At 44.8% G+C, this 20,512-nt stretch overlaps 1 protein-coding gene across 1 annotated transcript in view; it reads left to right on the top strand.

The window, feature by feature from the left end:
* The window catches only part of LOC149463493 (inter-alpha-trypsin inhibitor-like), a 37,482-nt gene extending 18,156 nt beyond the window's left edge, over window positions 1–19,326 (top strand). Inside the window, exons 3-5 of the mRNA XM_089675033.1 lie at window positions 12,321–12,488; window positions 14,306–14,479; window positions 18,999–19,326. Coding sequence (XP_089531159.1) covers window positions 12,321–12,488; window positions 14,306–14,479; window positions 18,999–19,018 — 362 coding nt within the window. The 3' untranslated portion in view covers window positions 19,019–19,326. The remainder of the gene's footprint in view (window positions 1–12,320; window positions 12,489–14,305; window positions 14,480–18,998) is intronic.
* Window positions 19,327–20,512: the final 1,186 nt, after the last annotated feature.

Raw genomic sequence — 20,512 nt, 5'->3', positions numbered from 1 at the left:
TACAGATGTTGATCACCAGGTCCCGGCTGGAGATTCCCCGCCAGCACCTGGCAAGCACAGAGAAACAGTGACATGGGACAGATCTGTGTGTAAACAACACAGGTCTCTCTCCTACCAGCAATAACATGCTGCTGTGTATTTCTCTGCACAGCAGAGAAATACACAGCAGCATATTTCCCTAGTAAAACACACACAGCACACACAGTAAAACAGCACACAGTTAACCCTTTGATCGCCCCAAATGTTAACTCCTTCCTGCCCAGTGTCATTAGTACAGTGTCAGTGCTTTTTTATTAGCACTGATCACTGTATTAGTGTCATTGGGATGTCAGTGGCAGTTAGTCAGTTCCCATCCAGTGTCAGAATGCTCGTTGCAGTCCCACAGTCCTGCTATAAGTTGCAAATTGCCGCCATTACTAGTATAAAAATAAAAAAAGAATTCTAGTATATATACCACCATTTATAGACGCTATAACTTACACGTAAACCAATTAATTTACATGTATTGGATTTTTTTTTAGCAAAGACATCTAGCAGAATACATTTTTGGCAAAATTTATGATGAAATTAGATTTTTTTTACTGGATATGTTTTATAGCAAAAAGTCAAAAATATTGTTTTCTATTCAAAATTGTTGGTCTTTTTTTGTTTATAGAGCAAAAAATAAAAAATGCACAGGTGATCAAATACCACCGAAAGAAATCTCTATTAAATTTAATTTAATTACAGTGTTGCATGACCACGCAATTGTCAGTTAAAATAACGCAACGCCGTATCGAAAAAAATGGCCTGGTCAGGAAGGGGGGGGTTAAATCCCCTGCAGGGCAAGTGTTTAATTCTTATAGTCAGCCGGGTCATACCTGGTCATAGCATGACCACAAACCAATGTCTGGCTTATGTTCGGTCACTGGAGAGGCTGTGCAAACCTGTGGTCATACTTAAGCTGACCCTATTCACAAAGCTGGGATAAGGGGTAGGCAAGAGGGGCAGCCTCCCAGGGTACAGGGGTGCCCCCTCGCCACACACAAGCTCCAGTTTAGCGGCTGCTGCGGCACCCGTGGCGCCCAGAGGTATGACTGGTTCAGCCCCTCTTCCACAGCGCTTTGGGGGTGAGCCGAGTCAGTGTCGTGGGTTCCTCAACCAGGTGGGGATTTACTTTGAATTAATACCCCACGCTTTTCCGACTGAGAGGTCAAAGGTGGGTTTCCTAATATCGCTACTCTCAGACAAGGCCTTGGCCTGGGCGAATCCCTTATGGGAGAGGAATGACCCAGTGATTCACGAGTTTTCGGGTTTTGTCGATGCCTTCCGTAGGATATTCGACGTACCGTCTCGCTCCGCCTCGGCTGCCAAGCTGCTCATGTCTATGCATCAGGGTTCACGGACCGTTGCCGAGTACGCCATATAGTTTCGTACCCTGGCAGCAGAGGTGGGTTGGAACAATGAGGCTCTGGTGGCTGCGTTTTCTCAGGGTCTTTCTGATGCATTGAAGGATGAGATGAGGGTTGTTTATGGACAGCTCGTTTGCTGCCCAGCACTCCATTCCCCTGCAGGCTCGAGTTACCCCATTGGTTCTCGAGGCGATAGATGGCAGGCCCCTGCAACCACCGCAGGTTACCCACGAGACTATGCCAGTTGAAGTAGCTATTGGGGCTGTTCACAGGGAGTTGGCCTGTTTCCAGGTGATTTCTTCCCCTCACTATTCGGTGGTTTTGGGGTATCCCTGGCTCCAGATGCACAATCCAACCTTCAATTGGCAAACAGCCGAGATTCTCTCGTGGTCTCCACAGTGTGGGGCCGGGTGCATCTGTGGGCCGGTTAAGGTGTTGTGTGCCTCCTCGGACTCTGCATTGCCCACCGACTATGGGGAGTAACAGGACGTGTTTGATAAGGTACGCGCTGGTGCCTTACCTGCTCATCGTCCTTACGACTGCGCCATATCCTTGCAACCCGGTACCACTCCTCCGCGTGGCAGGGTGTATCCTCTCTCGGTTGCGGAGAATAAGGCCATGGAGGAGTACGTTGCGGATGCGCTTTCCTGGGGGCACATTCGTAAGTCTACTTCCCCAGCAGGAGCGGGCTTTTTCTTTGTTAAGAAGAAGGGTGGTGAATTGAGGCCTTGCATCGATTATAGGGGTCTTAATCGAATCACCACTAAGAATGCCTACCCGATTCCCTTGATTACTGAGTTGTTCGACCGCCTTAAGGGGGCAACAGTCTTTACCAAACTTGACCTTAAGGCGGCGTACAACCTCGTACGGATCAAACAGGGGGATGAGTGGAAGACCGCGTTTAACACCAGAACCGGTCACTACGAATACCTGGTGATGCCTTTCGGGTTGTGTAACGCGCCCGCAGTTTTTCAGGAATTCATAAATGATGTCCTGCGTGACTTGTTGCAGCAGTGCGTTGTGGTTTACCTGGATGACATCCTGGTTTACTCTGCCTCCATGGAGTCCCATATCCAGGATGTCAAGCAGGTGCTGCAACGATTACGTGAGAACTAACTTTTTTGTAAACTTGAGAAGTGCGAATTCCATCGATCCCAAGTTGCCTTTTTAGGCTACATCATTTCTGCGGAGGGATTCTCCATGGACCCTCAGAAGGTTTCGGCGGTTCTGCAGTGGCCTCGTCCCAATGGTCTTCGGCCCATTCAGTGCTTTTTGGGTTTTGCCAACTACTATCGGAAGTTCATCAGGAACTTCTCCACGCTGGCAAAGCCTCTCTCAGACCTAACCAAAAAGGGCAGTAATCCTCACGAGTGGCCATCCGAGGCCATCGTAGCTTCCGAGGCTCTGAAATCCGCCTTCGCTTCGGCTCCGATACTGTCTCATCCCAATCCTGGATTGCCCTTCGTCCTTGAGGTTGATGCATCCGAGACGGGAGTAGGCGCTCTCCTGTCTCAACGTCGGTCGCCCGATGGACCCCTACTTCCCTGTGGGTTCTACTCCAGGAAGCTTTCCTCTGCAGAGTGCAACTACCAGATTGGAGATAGGGAGTTGTTGGCAATCATTCTGGCTCTCAAGGAATGGAGGCACCTGCTCGAGGGCTCCGCGGTTCCAGTCCTCATTCTTACCGATCATAAGAACCTGACTTATCTTTCGGAGGCCAAAAGATTGACACCCCGTCAGGCCAGATGGGCCTTGTTCTTGTCGCGGTTCAACTATGTAGTCTCCTATTTGCCGGGTTCCAAGAATGTCAGGGCTGATGCATTATCGCGGCAATACTCTGAGTTGTCCAGGGAGGACTCTGAGCCAACCGCGGTCATACCTCCGGATCAGATCCTGGCTGCCATTCGCACCAGTCTGACTTCTCCCCTTGGGGAGCAGATTTTGGCGGCTCAAACTGACGCTCCTCCCGAGAGACCGGAGGGTAGATGTTTTGTACCCGAGGGGTTGCGCACCCGTCTGCTGCGTACCTACCATAACTCCAAAACTGCCGGGCATCCGGGGAGGAACCAGTTGTCTTGGGTCATCTCTCGGTTATTCTGGTGGCCAACTCTCCGTGCCGACATCGCCTCTTATATAGCGGCATGTTCGATCTGTGCCCAGAATAAATCTCCACGGCATCTTCCAATGGGTCTTCTGCAACCCATTCCCAATGGGGAGTGTCCTTGGTCACACCTAGGCATGGACTTTATTGTAGACCTCCCTGTGTCTCGGGGTCATACGGTCATCCTCATGGTCGTCGATCGTTTTTCCAAAATGTGCCATTGTATTCCACTCAGGAAATTACCAACAGCGCAAGAACTTTTCCAGGGAGATTTTTCGCCTGCATGGGTTGCCCAAGGTGATTGTCTCGGACCGCGGGAGTCAGTTCGTGTCCAGATTCTGGCGCGCCTTCTGCTCCCAGTTGGGTATTAGTCTCTCCTTTTCTTCAGCCTACCACCCGCAGTCCAATGGGGCTGCGGAGCGTTCCAATCAGGCCTTAGAACAATTCCTTCGGTGTTATATCTCGGACCATCAGGACGATTGGGCCGATCTCCTGCCTTGGGCAGAGTTTGCCAGGAACTCAGCGGTCAACTCCTCCTCCGGGATGTCTCCCTTCATGGCCAACTGTGGGTACCAACCCGCGGTATTACCTGAGAGGTTCTCACCACAGGACATTCCGGCTGTGGAGAACCATCTTGCTGCCCTGCGTTCTTCATGGGGGCAGATCCAGAGGGCTTTGAGGGACTTGGCTCAGCGTCAGACGTTCCAGGCTGATCGCAGACGGTTGCCCGCTCCTTCATACCATGTCGGTGATTGGGTGTGGTTGTCTACTCGCAACCTCAATCTTCGGGTACCCACACCCAAACTAGCTCCCCGTTTTGTCGGTCCTTTTCGCATTCTCCGCAAGGTGAATCCGGTGGCCTATGCCCTTGCCCTTCCACCTGGGATGCGGATCTCCAATATCTTTCATGTATCACTGTTGAAACCTCTGATCTGCAATCGCTTCACTACCTCTCCGCCTCGGCCCCGTCCCATTCGGGTTGACGGTCATGAGGAGTATGAGGTGAGCCGGATCCTGGACTCTCGATTGGTGCGCGGCCGGTTACAGTTCCTGGTTCATTGGCGCGGTTATGGTCCCGAGGAGCGTTCCTGGGTTCCCTCCGCAGATGTCCATGCTCCTGCCCTCCTCCGCTCTTTTCATACCCGCTTTCCTCAGAAACCTTTTGTTGAGCCGCGGAGGGGGAGGGGCCCTTGAGGAGGAGGTACTGTCAAGGTCCTACCTTTTCCCTGAGGTTTTGTTACTCCATGTGCTGGCGTCCATCTTGGATTCTGCTGTGCATGGTGGGAATCCTTTTATGCCTTCAGGTCTCTGAGGTCCATCCCCCAGAGGGGTGTGGCTGATGACATATAAGCCTGTGGCCCGCACATGCTCTTTGCACTTGTGTCTTTGTCTTCCTACAGCTCTGTGTATACGCTCGTGACTCTTCTGGTATTCTGACTCGGCTTGTGATTAAGACCATTCTCTGTGTTTTCCTTCGATCTGACCTTCCGTTGCTGAACCCGGCCCGTGACCTGTGATTCTCTGTCTACTGTTCTGTACCGTTTTGTCCCGTTGTTGTCGACCCAGCTTGCCTGACTACGCTATTGTCATTCTCACCAGCTACACGCCATTGGCGGCGGCCATTACCGCAGCCGGGTGTCTCGGGGGCCGCGACCTGGTACCTGGCTGCGTCAAGTCCATCCCCACCATCAGGGGCCCTGGTGAAGGGCAGCCTGGGACTTAGACTCCGCGCCCTGAGGGACTTCGGTCTGTTGGTGGTGGTTGTCGTCAGCCAGTGCGTTACCCTGCCACTAGGCCTACCTGTCCGTTCTACAGCCCTGCCCTGACACTAGCAATGCCAGGCTGCTCTGTCACATTGTGCTCCAAAGTGCCACATCTCTGTCTAAAAAATACACCAGGCATTTGCAGCTACCTTCTAGATAGAAAGCAAGCAATTGGCCACATACAATATGTACATTGCAAGCTCCATGCCAGCCAGAGCAAGGGGGCAGAATTGATACAGAGTGGTACACCACATTCTGCAACATGTTTTAGGAGCAGGACAGGGGGTGCCTTTCCTTTTCTGTGCCCTGGATGCTGAACCAACATGTGTCGGTACTGACTTTGCACTACAATGTGATCTCCTTAACGCTAGTTGACAGACATGCAGAAGTGGCTGCACAACCCCAAATGCAAACAGTGGGGATGATTTATTAAAACTGGAGAGTGCAAAATCTGGTGCAGCTCTGCATGGTAGCCAATCAGTTGCTAACTTCAATTAAGCCTTGATATTAAGCCCTGGTTCACACTGAATGCGACAATAAAAGCGTGCTACTTCACTTCAGCGGTCAGAGGACTGGTGCATTATCAGGTGCGACTTGCCTGACATCTGTGTTGCTTCATGCAAGTTGCACCTGAAACTGCATCAACTACTTTCAAAATCGGTGTGACTCCAGCAGTGTCGGAGTCACACCGAATTGAATGGTTCCATTGCTGACAATAGGATTCGACTTGTCATGTGATTTGGAATTGTCAAATCGCATGAAAAGCTGCACCAGTGTGAACCAGAGCTAAAACCTGGAAGCTGATTGGTTTGTATGCAGAGCTACACCAGATTTTGCACTCTCCAGTTTTAGTAGGTCAACCTCAGCGTGTGTTCGGGACTGTGTAGCCACTCCTGCACAGCTGTCAAATTTTGACATGTGGGTGCTGTGTCTGTGCAGCCACTGCTTCTGCATTCACTTATATAGGCAGCTCTAGGCAGATGCAGGTGCAAAAACAAAGGCAGCCTGCATGCAGGATGGGTGTCAGAACCCAATGGAAAGCAGCTTTATAACCGATTCCCGTCTGCCCTATAGCAGAAATACTGCTACAGGGCGGTATGGGTGCGCAAAATCATGTGTATATATACGTGATTTTGCATTTCCGGGTACGCCCTACCCACACCGCCATTCATGACCACGGCTGTCAATCACCGGGCCCTGGACGGTAATTATTCACCGGCGCCCGCTGATTTCTGATGATCACAGATGTGAAGGAGGACTATTTTGTTTACTAACAGTCCTCCTCCCTGTCAGCTCTGGCACACTGCTCTGGATGTCACGGACTTGGTGTCACTGACATCCCCAGTGACAGTCATCCAGTGCACAGCCATCCAGAGTAGTGTGATTACAGTGAAACACACAGACACCGCCCCCTTGTAAAACACTCCTGCACACAGTCAACCCTTTGATCACCCCTTATGTTAACCCCTTCCTGCCCAGTGCCATTAGAATAGTGTCAGTGCTTCTTTTTTAGCACTGATCACTGTATTGGTGTCACTGGGGATGTCAGTGACACCAAGTCAGTTCCTCCCAGTATCAGAATATCCACTGCAGTCCCACAGTCCCACTATAAATCGCTGATCGCCGCCATTACTAGTAAAAATGAAAAAAAAAGAAAAAATCCCAGTATATATATACCGCCATTTGTAAACGCTATAACTTTCATGTAAATCAAATAATTTACACATATTGCGATTTTTTTTTTTTAGCAAAGACATGTCGCAGAATACATTTTGGCATATATTTATGACCAAATTTGATTTTTAAATTTTTTTTTTAATGAACATGTTTAATATCAAAAAGTAAAAAATATAGTTTTTTTCAAAATTGTCGATCTTTTTTTTTTATAGTGCAAAAAATTTAAATTATACAGGCGATCAAATACCACCGAAAGAAAGCTCAATTTGTGGGCAAAAAATTTAATTTGGGTGCAGTGTTGTGCGACCACGCAATTGTCAAAGTAATGCAGCGCTGTAACGCAAAAAATGGCCTGCTCAGGAAGGGGGGTAAATCCTCAGAAGGGCAAGTGGATAAAAAACAAAGTATTTATACATAACAAAAGTGGCCATCAACATAGCTCAGAGCTGTTTAGCACATGGTGCCATGATTGTACATTACTACATTTTATCACATCTACATACTGTACAGTTTAATTGGATCTGAGAATGTCACTAAACAAATCCCTTAACCCTTAAGGAAGGTAATTCAAACCTTTACGTATATAGTATCTGACTGTAAACATATAACAAAGCAAGCATGTAGTTCTGTGAGAACATCAAATTTCTTCTAGGTAAGTCAACAATAACAATTTAAAATCATTGGTACCAAATATTATTATCTCTTTAAACCAACAGACTAGGTCAGACTCGACCCCTCTCTTTCTCCACAACACAAATTTCTATAGGTACACATTTGATGTGGGGTGTGTGAAGGGCAAAGCAAAAGATTCCCTTTTTTAATATAAACAGACAAGTTTACAAGGATAGGCATTAGTATAAAATGCATGCGAGTAAAGCTTTCGTGATCAGCAACAAGACCATATAGATGAACTGGACTCCAATGTACTGTATAGTCGATGTATGAGAAAAATATGGCCTGGGAGGAAGAGGTGGATTTGGGGTCTGAGATATAAAGAGGGGCTAGGAGAGGCTGAATTAAAGGGTAAGGGAGAGTTGGTATAAAAGTGAAAGGAGAATTAAAAAAAGGAGAATTAGTGTACTTTAGGTGTTTTTGGGATGGGGAATGAGTGTACTTTGGGTAACCGTGGAATGGAGGAGTGGATTAGGGAAAATATTGAGGAGAAGGACAAACTTCAGGGATTGAGGGCTTTATTTGGTTACCAAGTTTTATTGCGTGTTAGTTCTGGTTGCAATAGATTGTAGGTACCTATATTGGATTTAGTTGATGCATTCACTAGGTGACAAGTAATTGGTTTTTATATTGCTTTTTGGTGAGACAGTTGTCATTTCCTAGATGTACGATGCCCCTCAATATAACACAGAATGTGACCAGTAGGTGGCATACCCAGAATATATGGAGAAGGTTTCCTGGATTTTGTTTGTACCTCCAGCACAGGGGAGAAGAGTTAGAGGAGAACCTGTGGATGACAGAACCCTATATCATCTCGCTGGGAGTTTATTTCTGGCTTCCAGATATTTACTACAAATAGATGACCGTAGTCGAAATTAGGCATTTGCTTCCATTGCGGAGAGTGTGTGAGTCCCAGGTCACCCTCCAAATTTGTGATAAAGGGAGGCTGTAGTGTTCAGGGAGTTTGTTCACCAGTTGTATATCCAAGGATATATGTTGAACTGCCTGTTCTTCTACACAAACTTCTTTCAGATTGAGTCAATTATCTTAATAGGAGGTGTTTGAAGGATATTGTGTAAAAATAATGTCTTAACTTCAGAAGTCATCATAAATCTAGATTAGTATGGTAACCTAGGCTGTGAACCAAATCAGGCTAATCTTTTTCTCTTTTGAAGCAAACGGTAGGAAGCTGGTATTTCCTAATAATACTAGACTTTGGATGTTCATAGATTTCAGGGTGGAACGATTGAGCAGAGCTGACCATGATCTAAAAATTAGGGTCCAGAAGATCCAGGGAATTATTGCAACTGGTGTACTTAACTACCACCTTCCCCATATACACTATATTGCCAAAAGTATTGGTCGGCCTGCCTTTACACGCACATGAAGTTTAATGCCATCCCAGTCTTAGTCTGTAGGGTTCAATATTGAGTTGGCCCACCCTTTGCAGCTATAACAGCTTCAACTCTTCTGGGAAGGCTGGACAAGGTTTAGGACAATGAAGAAAATAAACCGTAATAGGAAAACATAATGGGGCTTTTAAGGTACCATACCATTATGGGTATAAAAATGCATAATCATAAACAAAATTGGATAAAATAGAACATGTTTTATTATGACATTATAAAAAAACCACACAGAGTGGTAAGCAAGACAAACGCCAATGTTAATATTTTTTCCTAATAGGGTTTATTTTCTTCATTGTTCCAATAGGGGTATGGTACCTGTAAAACCTTCACACAAGGACAGGTAAGACCTAGTATCTCTCCAGCTCCCATCAATCTCCAATCTAACACAAGGTTTAGGAGTGTGTCTATGAGAATATTTGACCATTCTTTCAGAAACACATTTGTGAGGTCAGGCACTAATGTCAGATGAGAAGGCCTGGCTCTCAGTCTCCATTCTAATTCATCCCAAAGGTGTTCTATCAGGTTGAGGTCAGGTCTCTGTGCAGGCCAGCCAAGTTCCTCCACCCCAAATTCACTCATCCATGTCTTTACGGACATTGCTTTGTGTACTGGTGCTCAGTCATGTTGGAACAGGAATTGGCCATTCCAAAACTGTTCCCACAAAGTTGTGAGCCTAAAATTCTCCAAGATGTCTTGGTATGCTGATGCCTTAAGAGTTCCCTTCACTGGAACTAATGGGCCAAGCCCAACCCCTAAAAAACAACCCCACACCATAATCTTGCTTCCACCAAACTTTACATTTGGCACAATGCAGTCAGGCAAGTATCGTTCTCCTGGAAGCTGCCAACACAGCTGCCAGACACATCCATCGGATTGCCAGACAGAGAAGCGAGATTCATCACTCCAGAGAACACGTCTTCACTGCTCTCGAGTCCAGTGGCAGCATGCTTTACACCACTGCATCCAATGCTTTGCATTGCACTTGGTGATGTAAGGCTTGGCTGCAGCTGCTCGGTCATGGAAACCCATTCCACGAAGCTCTCTATGCACTGTTGTGCTAATCTGAAGGCCACATGAAGTTTGTAGGTCTTTAGCTATTGACTCTGCACACAGTCGACGACTTCTGCGCACTGTGCTCTTCAGCATACGCTGACCCTGCTCAGTCATTTTATGTGGCCTGCCACTTTGAGGCTGAGTTGCTGTTATTCCCAGTTGCTTGCACTTTGTTATAATACCACTAACAGTTGACCGTGGAATATTTAGTAACAAGAAAATTTCATGGATGGACTTATTGCACAGGTGGCAACCTATCACGGTGCCACGCTTGAATTCAATGGGCTCCTGGTGAAATCCCTCCATGGTCTCCTCCTTGTTGGGCACCAAGTATGGGTTACATAGGGAACCTACCCCAGTTTGGGTTCTTATACACCTTAACTTGTTGCATTTAGCAGGGGAAGACTGAGCCTATACCCACTCTACCAGTCCAATGTAACTCCACTACTTTACTCCCAGTAGCGGAATGTAACCCGCTGTGCAATTATCGTGGGCCCCATGCATGCAGTTACTTAACTCTCCCTCTACAGTACACAGTGTACAGGCCGGTAACCTCTGAGTGCTGATCTCCTCCCATTACTTTTTGAGATGGATCGCCAGGGGAGATTTGCCAACAACACACCCTCACTACAAGAGGATGTCCCACCTGTCACAGGCACATGCTTACAGGCTGCTTGTTGGACCTCTATTGCCCTTGTTAACCACTTACTGTCTTCATATCTCATTGTGCTTTCTGACCTAGGCTGGAAACTACATGTGTGTTCTGGCTACCTACATAAACTCTTTTAGCAAGTTCAGATCAGGCAAGGAAAAAGTTTAAAAAGCTTTACTTAATATCTTAGACATGACAGTCAAACAAAGCCAACAGTCTTTTCCTAACGTACCTAATTCCTGTCTCAGGTTTGTGTGCTGCCCCGGCATACCTGCATAGGTAGAGTCCATTCATGGCATAGCCCATGGTTAACAGAATCCAGCAGCTGGAATCTTCAGGGTGGACTAGCAGTCCCCCTACAAAGTGGAATGCTTCAGAATGTAAATGACCTCAGACTCCTTCATCGGTGATGACATCCAGCTCATGGGCTGCGAACTCCAGAATCCAGAACTTTTGCAATGGACAACTCAGAAACTCCAATGGCTACTGCTCTTTTCTCTCCTCTACGGTGCTCCCCGGGCCCTGGACCCAGGGCTCTGGACCACTTTCCCTTTTTATATGTACAACATTAGTGGGGCAGACCCAAGAAAGCCCACCAAAGAAAACCCAGGAAAAACCATTAACTCTGACCTACTGGTCTAGGGCAGCACCTATCTAGGCTACCATAAGCAACCTGCTTACAGGTGCACACTGAATCAGGTACAGCTGTGCATATAACCAATCATCTTCTAGGTTTTATTGTCAAAGTTTAATGAACAAACTGAAGTTAGAAGCTGGTTACTATGCACAGTTGCACCAGATTCTGTGTGCACCAGTTTTAGTAAATCTCCCCCACTGTCCCTATTTGTTCTTGTAACCACTTCCACCAAGACAGAAGGTGGTGGGAAATCTACAATATTAAAATTGTCACTGGAACAGTAGCAGAGGGGAAACCTTTCAATAGGGACATCTGTTCTGTTAACATTTGTCTAAGGGCTTGTTCACCCTAGCAGCAGCCCTTGCTGCCCCTCTGAAACGGGATCTGCAGCAGATTGCTTTACAGAGGGTAGTTGACTGGTAGCTGGGAAGCAATATTCCCCTCCTCACTGCCTGTTTTAACCCTAAAAAGCCTACACCATTAAGCTGCAACCGCATACATTACATGTGGTTGCAATACGATAGTGGCACGGTCCTATCCACTTGAATGGGTCGTGTTTGATAGCAGTACTACACGCTAAACACAGCATAAGGTATTTTCTTTGCTGCAGCTGCGAAGCAAAGTATCTTGGCTGTGGCATGTGTACTTCTGAAAATGCAAATAATAGGTTATTTTCTATTGTGACTTTCTGACACCAAAAACATAAACTTCAGTGTAACAAACAGGCACATATTTATGTGAATATCTTAAAATTTTTTATTTTAAAAGATTTTAATTTAAAAATCTTTGATTTTGTTATTCTACTGTGCTACCAAAACAGTCACTAGAAGATAGACTGTATCCTCTGTATACTTTTGTATATGTAAAAATACCTTCTTATACATTTAATGGTACAGTATGTGTTCTTAAATATTTGCTTGGATTAACATGGATGTTAAATACTATTCTTTCCTTCCTGCTGTCAGGCTCATGTCACTTGCTTCCAGCCCCTGGACCTTGTTCTGCAAACAACACTCATTATTTCTATAATACCTCGTCTATGGCTTGTGAGAGTTTCCAATATGGTGGCTGCCTCGGAAACCACAACAATTTTCATACTGAATGGGAATGTATCCAGACATGCAGAACTGAGGGTTGGTATATGTTAATGTGGTTACACTACTCTACAATAATGAATCAAAATGTTGGCTTTATATATTTGTAAGTTTTGGATGGAGTAGGGTAGAGGTAGAACCTCTATCAGGCTTTTATTGCTGTCAAAGTTTGTTGAGGAGCTTTCGAGTCACTTCCTATTACATTCTATTACATCCAGACATACTGTACATGGTGCACACAGAATATGGTGCTGATGTGCATAGTAGCCAATCAGCCTTTGGGTTTAAAGCCAGCCATACACGGGTCGAATTCCAAAAGAATTTTCTTTTGAAAATCTTTTCTAATAATTTTTGTTCGCATTTCGCACCATTAGTGGGCCACAGATACAACCAATGTTCGTTCAACCATTGAATTTAAGTGATCCGCCATGTTGGAAATTTTTTTAAAAATGAAGGAATTTCTAATCAGTGATGGGGGAATTGTGCTAGAAATATAATCGAAAAAGAAACAAGCATAAGCTGTGACCTGGAAAGAAAAGAAAATTCTTGGCCATGAAAATTATTTTCTGAAAATCTGATTCTGAAAATTCTTTTCTGTACCAACATGTGAAATTGAAGGCTTGGTTGGTCAAATTTTGAAATCAATGGTGGCACTATTGGATTACAAAATGCACAAAATTTCTAAAAATTTTGAAAAACGAACACATTTCTAATCAATGATGGAAGAATTGTGTGATAAATGGAAATGAAAAAGAAATGAGCATGAGCTTTGACCTGGAAAGCAAAGAAAATTCTTGGCCATGAAAATTCTTTTTTGTAACAACATGAGGTAAAATTAAAGGCTTGGTTGGTCGAATTTCAAAATCAGTGGTGGCACCATTGGATTACAAAATGCACAAACTTTCTGATTTTCTAAAGAAATTTTTTTTTTTGGAATTATTATTATACAGTATTTATATAGCGCCAAAGGGTTTGCTCAGCACTGTACATTAGCGAGGAGGACAGAACATGAGACAATACAGTACAATACAATACACGAGGGGTTCGAGGGCCCTGCTCTTTCGAGCTTACAATCGGACCCATGTATGGCCTGCATTAGATGCTGTTTGGCTACTATGCACAGCTGCACCAGATTTTGTGCGCACCAGCTTCTCCTTTAGGCTTGGTTCACATCTGTGTGGGTGGTGCTGCAGCGGATCTGCACGAAAATCCGTGCAGCCGCAACACCCGCACAAAGAAATGTGGACCCGCGAGCGGGTGCCATTAGTTCTAATAGCACGCCACCCGCACTGGAAACGCAACCGTACTGGGAACCGAAGTTCCTGTGCAGGCTGCGTTTTCAGAAGAAGTGCAGGGACTTCTTCCCTGCATGTCATGGGGCACTGGAGTCCATTCAAATGAATGGGCTTTCGTGCCCACGCAAAACGCGGTCCGCATGGCCAAATATATGTGAACCGGGGCTTAGAGTGTGGAAGGGGAAGGAAGTGAAATTTTACAGTGAAAACACAAATAACCTAAAAAACAGACAAAGCTTAAAACTCCTAACCATTGTTCTCCTAACCATTGACACGGACATGGAGGACAATAAAAATGTAAGACAGTAGACAGTATACTGATTGGTTTTGATTGTTGCCCTGAGTTTACATTACATTTATTATTGTTACATTTCATGCTAGCTACCAAGTACTACCCATGCATGTTCACATAGGCTGAGAGCCAGGTAAATCCTTCCTTTCAATACTGGCCTGTGAAAAAACCATGAGAGCTGCAGTTTTATTAGATGCCTTTGTCTAGCTGTGTCCAGCTCACTAAACACCTCTTTTGAGTTCTGGCTGACATCTATTTCTCTCTTGTAGCTGCCTGCCATATTCCAATAGCCACAGGCTCCTGCAACATGTCGGAAACCCGCTGGGCCTTCAATGAGAACCAAAGCAAGTGTGTCACCTTCCAATATGGAGGGTGCAACGGAAACAGCAATCACTTTTACACAGAGAAGGAGTGCAAAGACTTCTGTGGGGTGCTCATAGGAGGTTGGTAGAGTTTGAAGATTTATAGGCATTGTACATTTTAAAATATTTTCATAATTTTAACTAGGCATTAGTGTTGTTATATTGCCTGTGTCATATGTTTGCTATAACTTGTAATGATGGGCTCACATATTATGGTTCAATTTGTAGTGTCATGGCTGATTGATTCCCCTATGTCCATGTATATTTATACATATAGTCGATCCCTAGGGACAGGCAACCTCTTGTTCCAGGTGTCTAGTGTATGCCTCACTATTTCCTCTGTGTTGCATAACAAACATGGCAGTGTTAATGTGATGAAACACATCTTATCCAGCATGGTGAGCTGTCCTTAACTGCTCTGCCTGCTTGTGTTTGTATCAGATCTAATTACTGTTTAGCTCTCACCTGCAGAGCACTAGACTGACAGACCCAGTGATTGTGGGATATGTAGTTTCTTCATAGGAAGTGTCAGTTTTCATACCACAGAGGTCCTGCAATAACCTCACACCTCATGTTTGAACACAAACAGAATTATAACACCAGATTGTGTAGATTTACTCTACTATAGGCTGTGCTGACAGGCCAACAAATTACACCACGAAACTACATGATCAATGCACATGTTATGCAGGTGAGAAACACAAGGTGCATGTAAGCATGTGTATAATGCCTTTGAAGGCATGGTTCATTTACTTAAAAACTGGCTATGCAGGTGAGGGGTGTTTGTAGCTAAAAACAGCAGTTGTGTAAGTCACAGTGCAGGCTGGCTGTAACTATATAAATAGCTTTGCTAGCAGCACAGAGGAATCACTTAAAGGGTAACTCCACTTTGAACAAAATATAGCAGATACAATTGCTACATAAGTCATACTGTAATGTAATATTGGTAAAAATTACGTTTGCTTTTCATCCTGCAGCCGTTGTAGTTTTTCTTTTAATTTCAATGCAATATGGCAACCTGGAGGCCTTCTGAACACAACTGGTGTGCAGAACTTTCCCATAATTGTCATTTCCTGTTTGTGTAATTGGCTCAATGATTTTCCAAGAAGTCTGCACTAAGGCCTTGTTCACATGGGGTGTTTTAAAGCATTTACCAGCAAGGAGAAGCACCAGTATTGCGCACATCCCCATGCCGGCTGTCCCATAGCTGTCAATTGGGATGCAGCTGCTGAACAGACACAACCACTGTTCCAATGTTACATCCATGTAGGTGCACAGCCTGGAACACACCCTGGGTACATTTGGGCCTGGTCACTCACACAGATGTCATATTGGGAGCAGCAACTGTCCATGCAGCTGCTGCATCCCAACAGACAGTAATGGGACTGCCAGAACAGTCCAGAATACCTGCGCATCCCCATGCCAGTAAAACGTGGCCCTGCTTGGGTTATAGATTAAAATGCCCCGTGTGAACAAGGCCTAAGATGCAAGTCAAATTTTAGGCATCCTCTGCAATAGGAATGATATATTTAGTGAGATACTCCCTAAAACTACTTCTAAAGGGATGCAAACACTGCAACTTTTTTGGGCTGATTATATTGAACCAAGACACTCCAACTTTTCTGGGCTGATTATATTGAACAAAGACACTCCCGTTCAGGAATCCATATTCCAAAGACATAAATCATACAGCTTTTTCTTAAGAACAGAAACATGTAGGAATCTGCTACAATGTTTGTTAAAATCCTTGCAACGTACAAAGATCACCCATAGGGGTATGTTTTTGCTCAACAAAAGTTACTCTTTAATATTTAAATTCTCTGCAGGAAGATCACATACATATCTTTAAAGCAAACCTTTACCCAAAAGGGGAAGTTCCACTTTTCTGACTCCTTCCCTGCTCCTCTACCACTTTTGGACAGTTTATGGGGCAGGTACCTGCTTTTGACAGGCACCCACTCCCACTTCCGGTCAGATCGCCATGGTGGATTCTCCAGACGTTTTCCTCCCCCTTGCCCTGCCTGCAGGTTTCAGGACCATTCACAAAGCACAGCGGTTTGTGCACATACAGTGGACAGCTGGCTGTGAAGCTGCAAGGAGTCAAGCTGGCTGCACATAGTTAACATGCCAGTGTCAGGGACTCGAAGACTAGTGAAGAACTGGCCTGGGTGAGAACAGTGCTGGATCCTTGGACAGGTAAGTGTCCTTTTTATTAAAAGTTTAATTTTGTTCTGGTTGTTTTGATTGAAGAACCACTTTAAGGCAATAAGCACTATTTTTACAGATATATGTGTATATATATATATATATATATACATATTTAGTATATTACTGTATTTATTTATATTGTGATATTACTAGACTCAGTAATAAAATATTTTAATCAAGTATGTATGAAAAATAGCACAAAATGTTAGAGATTTACCATTTTCCGTCAGCAGATGATGAACTGGAGGCAGCACAGTTGCTTTCTACAGGCTCCAACACTGTTTCTATAAGGGTCCTTTCACACGGGCGTTCTGTTTTTTTCATTAGTTCAGTCATATTTTTTCTAAGAAAAACGGATCAGTTAACATCAGTTTTTCATCCGTTTACATCAGTTTTTCCATCTGTTTTCATCAGTTTCTCGTCAGTATCTCATCAGTTTCTCATAATTTTTTACATCAGTTTTTTACATCCTTTACCAAAGCATAAACAGACCATATGTCCGTTTACATCCGTTTTTTGTCCGTTCCATTTTCGTTTCTTTACGGAAGAAAAATAGGGTTTTCTTCCATTCAAAAACATGGATGTTAATGGATGCGGACATTAACAGATGTAAACAGATGATCATCTGTTTACATTTTCTAGTCCATAGAAACACATGGGTGTCTGTTTTTCATCCGTAAATGGACAGATGAAAAACAGACATGCGGAACGCCCATCTGAAAGGACCCTAATGAATTAGATTTCAAAAGCAAAATAGATTAGATTATACACACCACTGAATGTGCCTACTCCAACCCTCATGGCAATGATAAAATATTTAGGGCTGGTCCACACCAGCAGTTGGTGTGTGTTCTGATGACAGTGGTGTCAATTTGCCGATCCCAGCAAATGGCACTGCTTGCTTTTTCAGAGAACTTTATTGAGTTGTTCGTGAAGTTGTATTGGCCATAGCACTGTGTGATGCGGAAGTCTGTGTCGCACACTGCTCCACTGAAAAACAGGATTGCATGCTGTATTTTTTTTAGCTCCCACCACCATACAGTTGTGTGAACTGGCCTAATAAGACACAAAGCATTTTGCTTTGTCTTGCTTTGGGACTGGTCAAAGTTACCCAGCACAGTCCCACTGAAGGAAGACCGAGGGCTGGGCCCACAGATTCAGAGGGTACACGATGCCACACAGACACAGACAGCGGTTCATTTAAAACAATTACGTTTACTGAACAGTTATAGTGATCATGTAGTTGAGCATATGTAAACAGAATGATAACAGCGCATAACCATACAGTAAGAATAATACTGTCTAACACTAACCCCGTACTTGCTGACTTTTCCCCAATGTCCAGAAAGCAGCCTGGCTGCGCCTGACTGTTCCTGAGCAAGATATAACGTTGGGGTGCACCCTACGTATTGCGCAATACTATTTGTAATCCAAAGGAAAGTGGAGTGTGTCTCTTGTAACTTTCTGGTATATCCAAAATGTCACTGACCACGTGTGGTGCGATGTGCTGCGGCAAATTTCCCTGGCAGGCTCTTGGTGCTTTCTCCTAATCCACTCCAGAACCGGACCATACAGTCACTTGTTTCCTGGTCGCGTTGTGGTGAATCTTCCCTAGGTGCCGCCGCCAGATTCCACTGTGAGCCGTAAATCCTCTTCCAGGCTCCACACAGATTCTCCAGACGTCCTCAGCATCCAACAGCCAGACCCAGACTTTACTTCCTCCTCAGCACAGGAACTCCTCCCCTTCCCATAGAGTTTGTGATGCAGTAAGTAATTTCTTAATTGCAGCCTCAAACCTGCATTTACAGTTCACTATGACCCTTCTGAGGGTCCTACTCGGCCCCTAAATTAGTATTCATTAAACTTTATAGGGTAAATAATCATTTATCTTGTCTTAGCAAAAGTCACTACAAAATCGATTCTTGTACTTTGCTGCCATCTACTGACCAAAGAGCATATTACAGGCACAATATAGTTTAACATTAGATGTCAGCATTTATCCATGCGTCACACCCTTACACCACTGCACTTGGCGTGAATGAGCCCTGAATCAGTAATCTTAGTTGAAAAGTTTGTACATTTAAAAAAAAACCTGTAAAACAAAATTGACCAAAAAATGATCACACATACTTAGATACAGGGGCGGACTGACCATTTGGAAACTCAGGCACTGCCCGAGGGCCCGGAGTCAGTAGGGGGCCCCATGAGATGCCCCTGGTACCTTTTTCATAGCCTTTTTTAAGTTTGGGCAAGGGCACAGGGCCCCTATGATCCCCTATTGCCCGGGGCCCCATGAGTTGTCAGTCCGCCCCTGCTTAGATAACTATAGTTTGTCTGTAATGACGGCCAACAGTGTACAGTTCTTGATCATTTCACTTGTTTCTCTTTTCAGATGAGGAAGGATTTGTGTAAAGAAGAATGGTGTCTGGAAGGTTGTCTCTGCTTAGCTCTCTGCACTCTTCGCATTTACTTTACCAAGCTTTATACAAGTAGATGTTGCTGTCCTGAGTCTGGTCATACACCAACAAAATGTACCAATAACTACTGTATGTGGTATAAGAGAGAGTACTCACACCATATCATAAAGTTTGCTGATGTAACAGATCCAGGGAAAAATTGGTGCATGACCAAATTAGAGTGAATCTATTACTATTACATGTTCCTATGCTACACATCCCTGACGTGTCACAATAAACATCAACTTATCATTTTTCAAAAAAGCTCAACCATTTATTATTAACCACTTTGTGACCAGCCCATTGTAGTTTTACTGCAACAGGGTGGCTGCTCAGCGCAGAATCATGTATGCATATGCATTTCTAGGTATGGGGAAACAGCACAAGCCAATCACCAGGTGTCGGCAGCCGGCGATCGGCTCTAAGACTGGACAGGGCTGTAGATCCGGGGGTACCACCAGTCCTCCTGTACAGGGCCCAGGCTAGCAGGGGGGCCCAGACAAGTGGGTGAATCAGATTTGTGGGCATGGAGGGTGAATGGCATGGCGGGGTGGAAATTACTGGAACCAATCCGCTGTATGGCTCTCTGCAGCAGCTGAAAGCGGGCTTCTTCTCCTCTCACTCCCACTGGCTTTCATCTGCTGCAGAGAGAGCCATACAGGGAATCAGTTCCAGTAATTTCCCTCCCCGCCGCACCCATCATCCTTCCTGTGCACCATATATTTCCCTCTACTGCCCAGGCCCCCCTATGTGCCCCCATCCTGCAGTGCTACTGGCTTCCCTCCTCTCCTTTCCACCCAGCAACTGCAGTAAAGCAATAGGATCCTTCAGGATGGAGACTGAGGGAAGGGTCCGGTAAATATGTCACATTTACCAGTTTCTTCCTTTCCTGAATGAACACAATGAATGATCGGTACCGATCACTCATTGTGTTCATTCGTAACTGAAGCATAATAAACTGTGTTTTGTGGGGTTTTTTTGAGGGGCCCCTGTCAGGTTGGCTGAATGGGGCTCTGTGGTTTCTAACAGCAGCCCTGCTCATAGAACACATCTCTGTCAATGTAAACAGCACAGAGCTGTGTTCAGTGACAGGCGATCTAGTTAATTTATCATTCAAGGAATGGAATTAACTGGATCCACAGTAACAGCAGCACACAGTACACACACAAACACGTTAAGCACATACTTAACCCCTTGATTGCCCTAGATGTTAACCCTTTCCTGCCCAGTGTCATTAGTACATGAATGAATGAATAAATAAATGAAATCATACAGATGAATATCAATAAAATATTCATCTGGATGATTTCATTTATTTATTCATTTTATATTGGACTGTTCACTATTGTCACTTTATATCAATAATTTTGATATCACTTTCTCGCTGTCATCCAGCGTGACACATATGCATCATTATTAACTTCAGCTCCAATTCTAGAGTGCCTCACAT

The sequence above is a fragment of the Staurois parvus genome, unplaced genomic scaffold (genome assembly GCF_062004578.1).
Source record: "Staurois parvus isolate SC_StPar_1 unplaced genomic scaffold, SC_StPar_1.0 ptg000154l, whole genome shotgun sequence".
Taxonomy (NCBI): Eukaryota; Metazoa; Chordata; class Amphibia; order Anura; family Ranidae; genus Staurois; species Staurois parvus.
The sequence above is the reverse complement of the archived record's forward strand: the minus strand, read 5'-3'. Positions and strand labels throughout refer to the sequence as shown.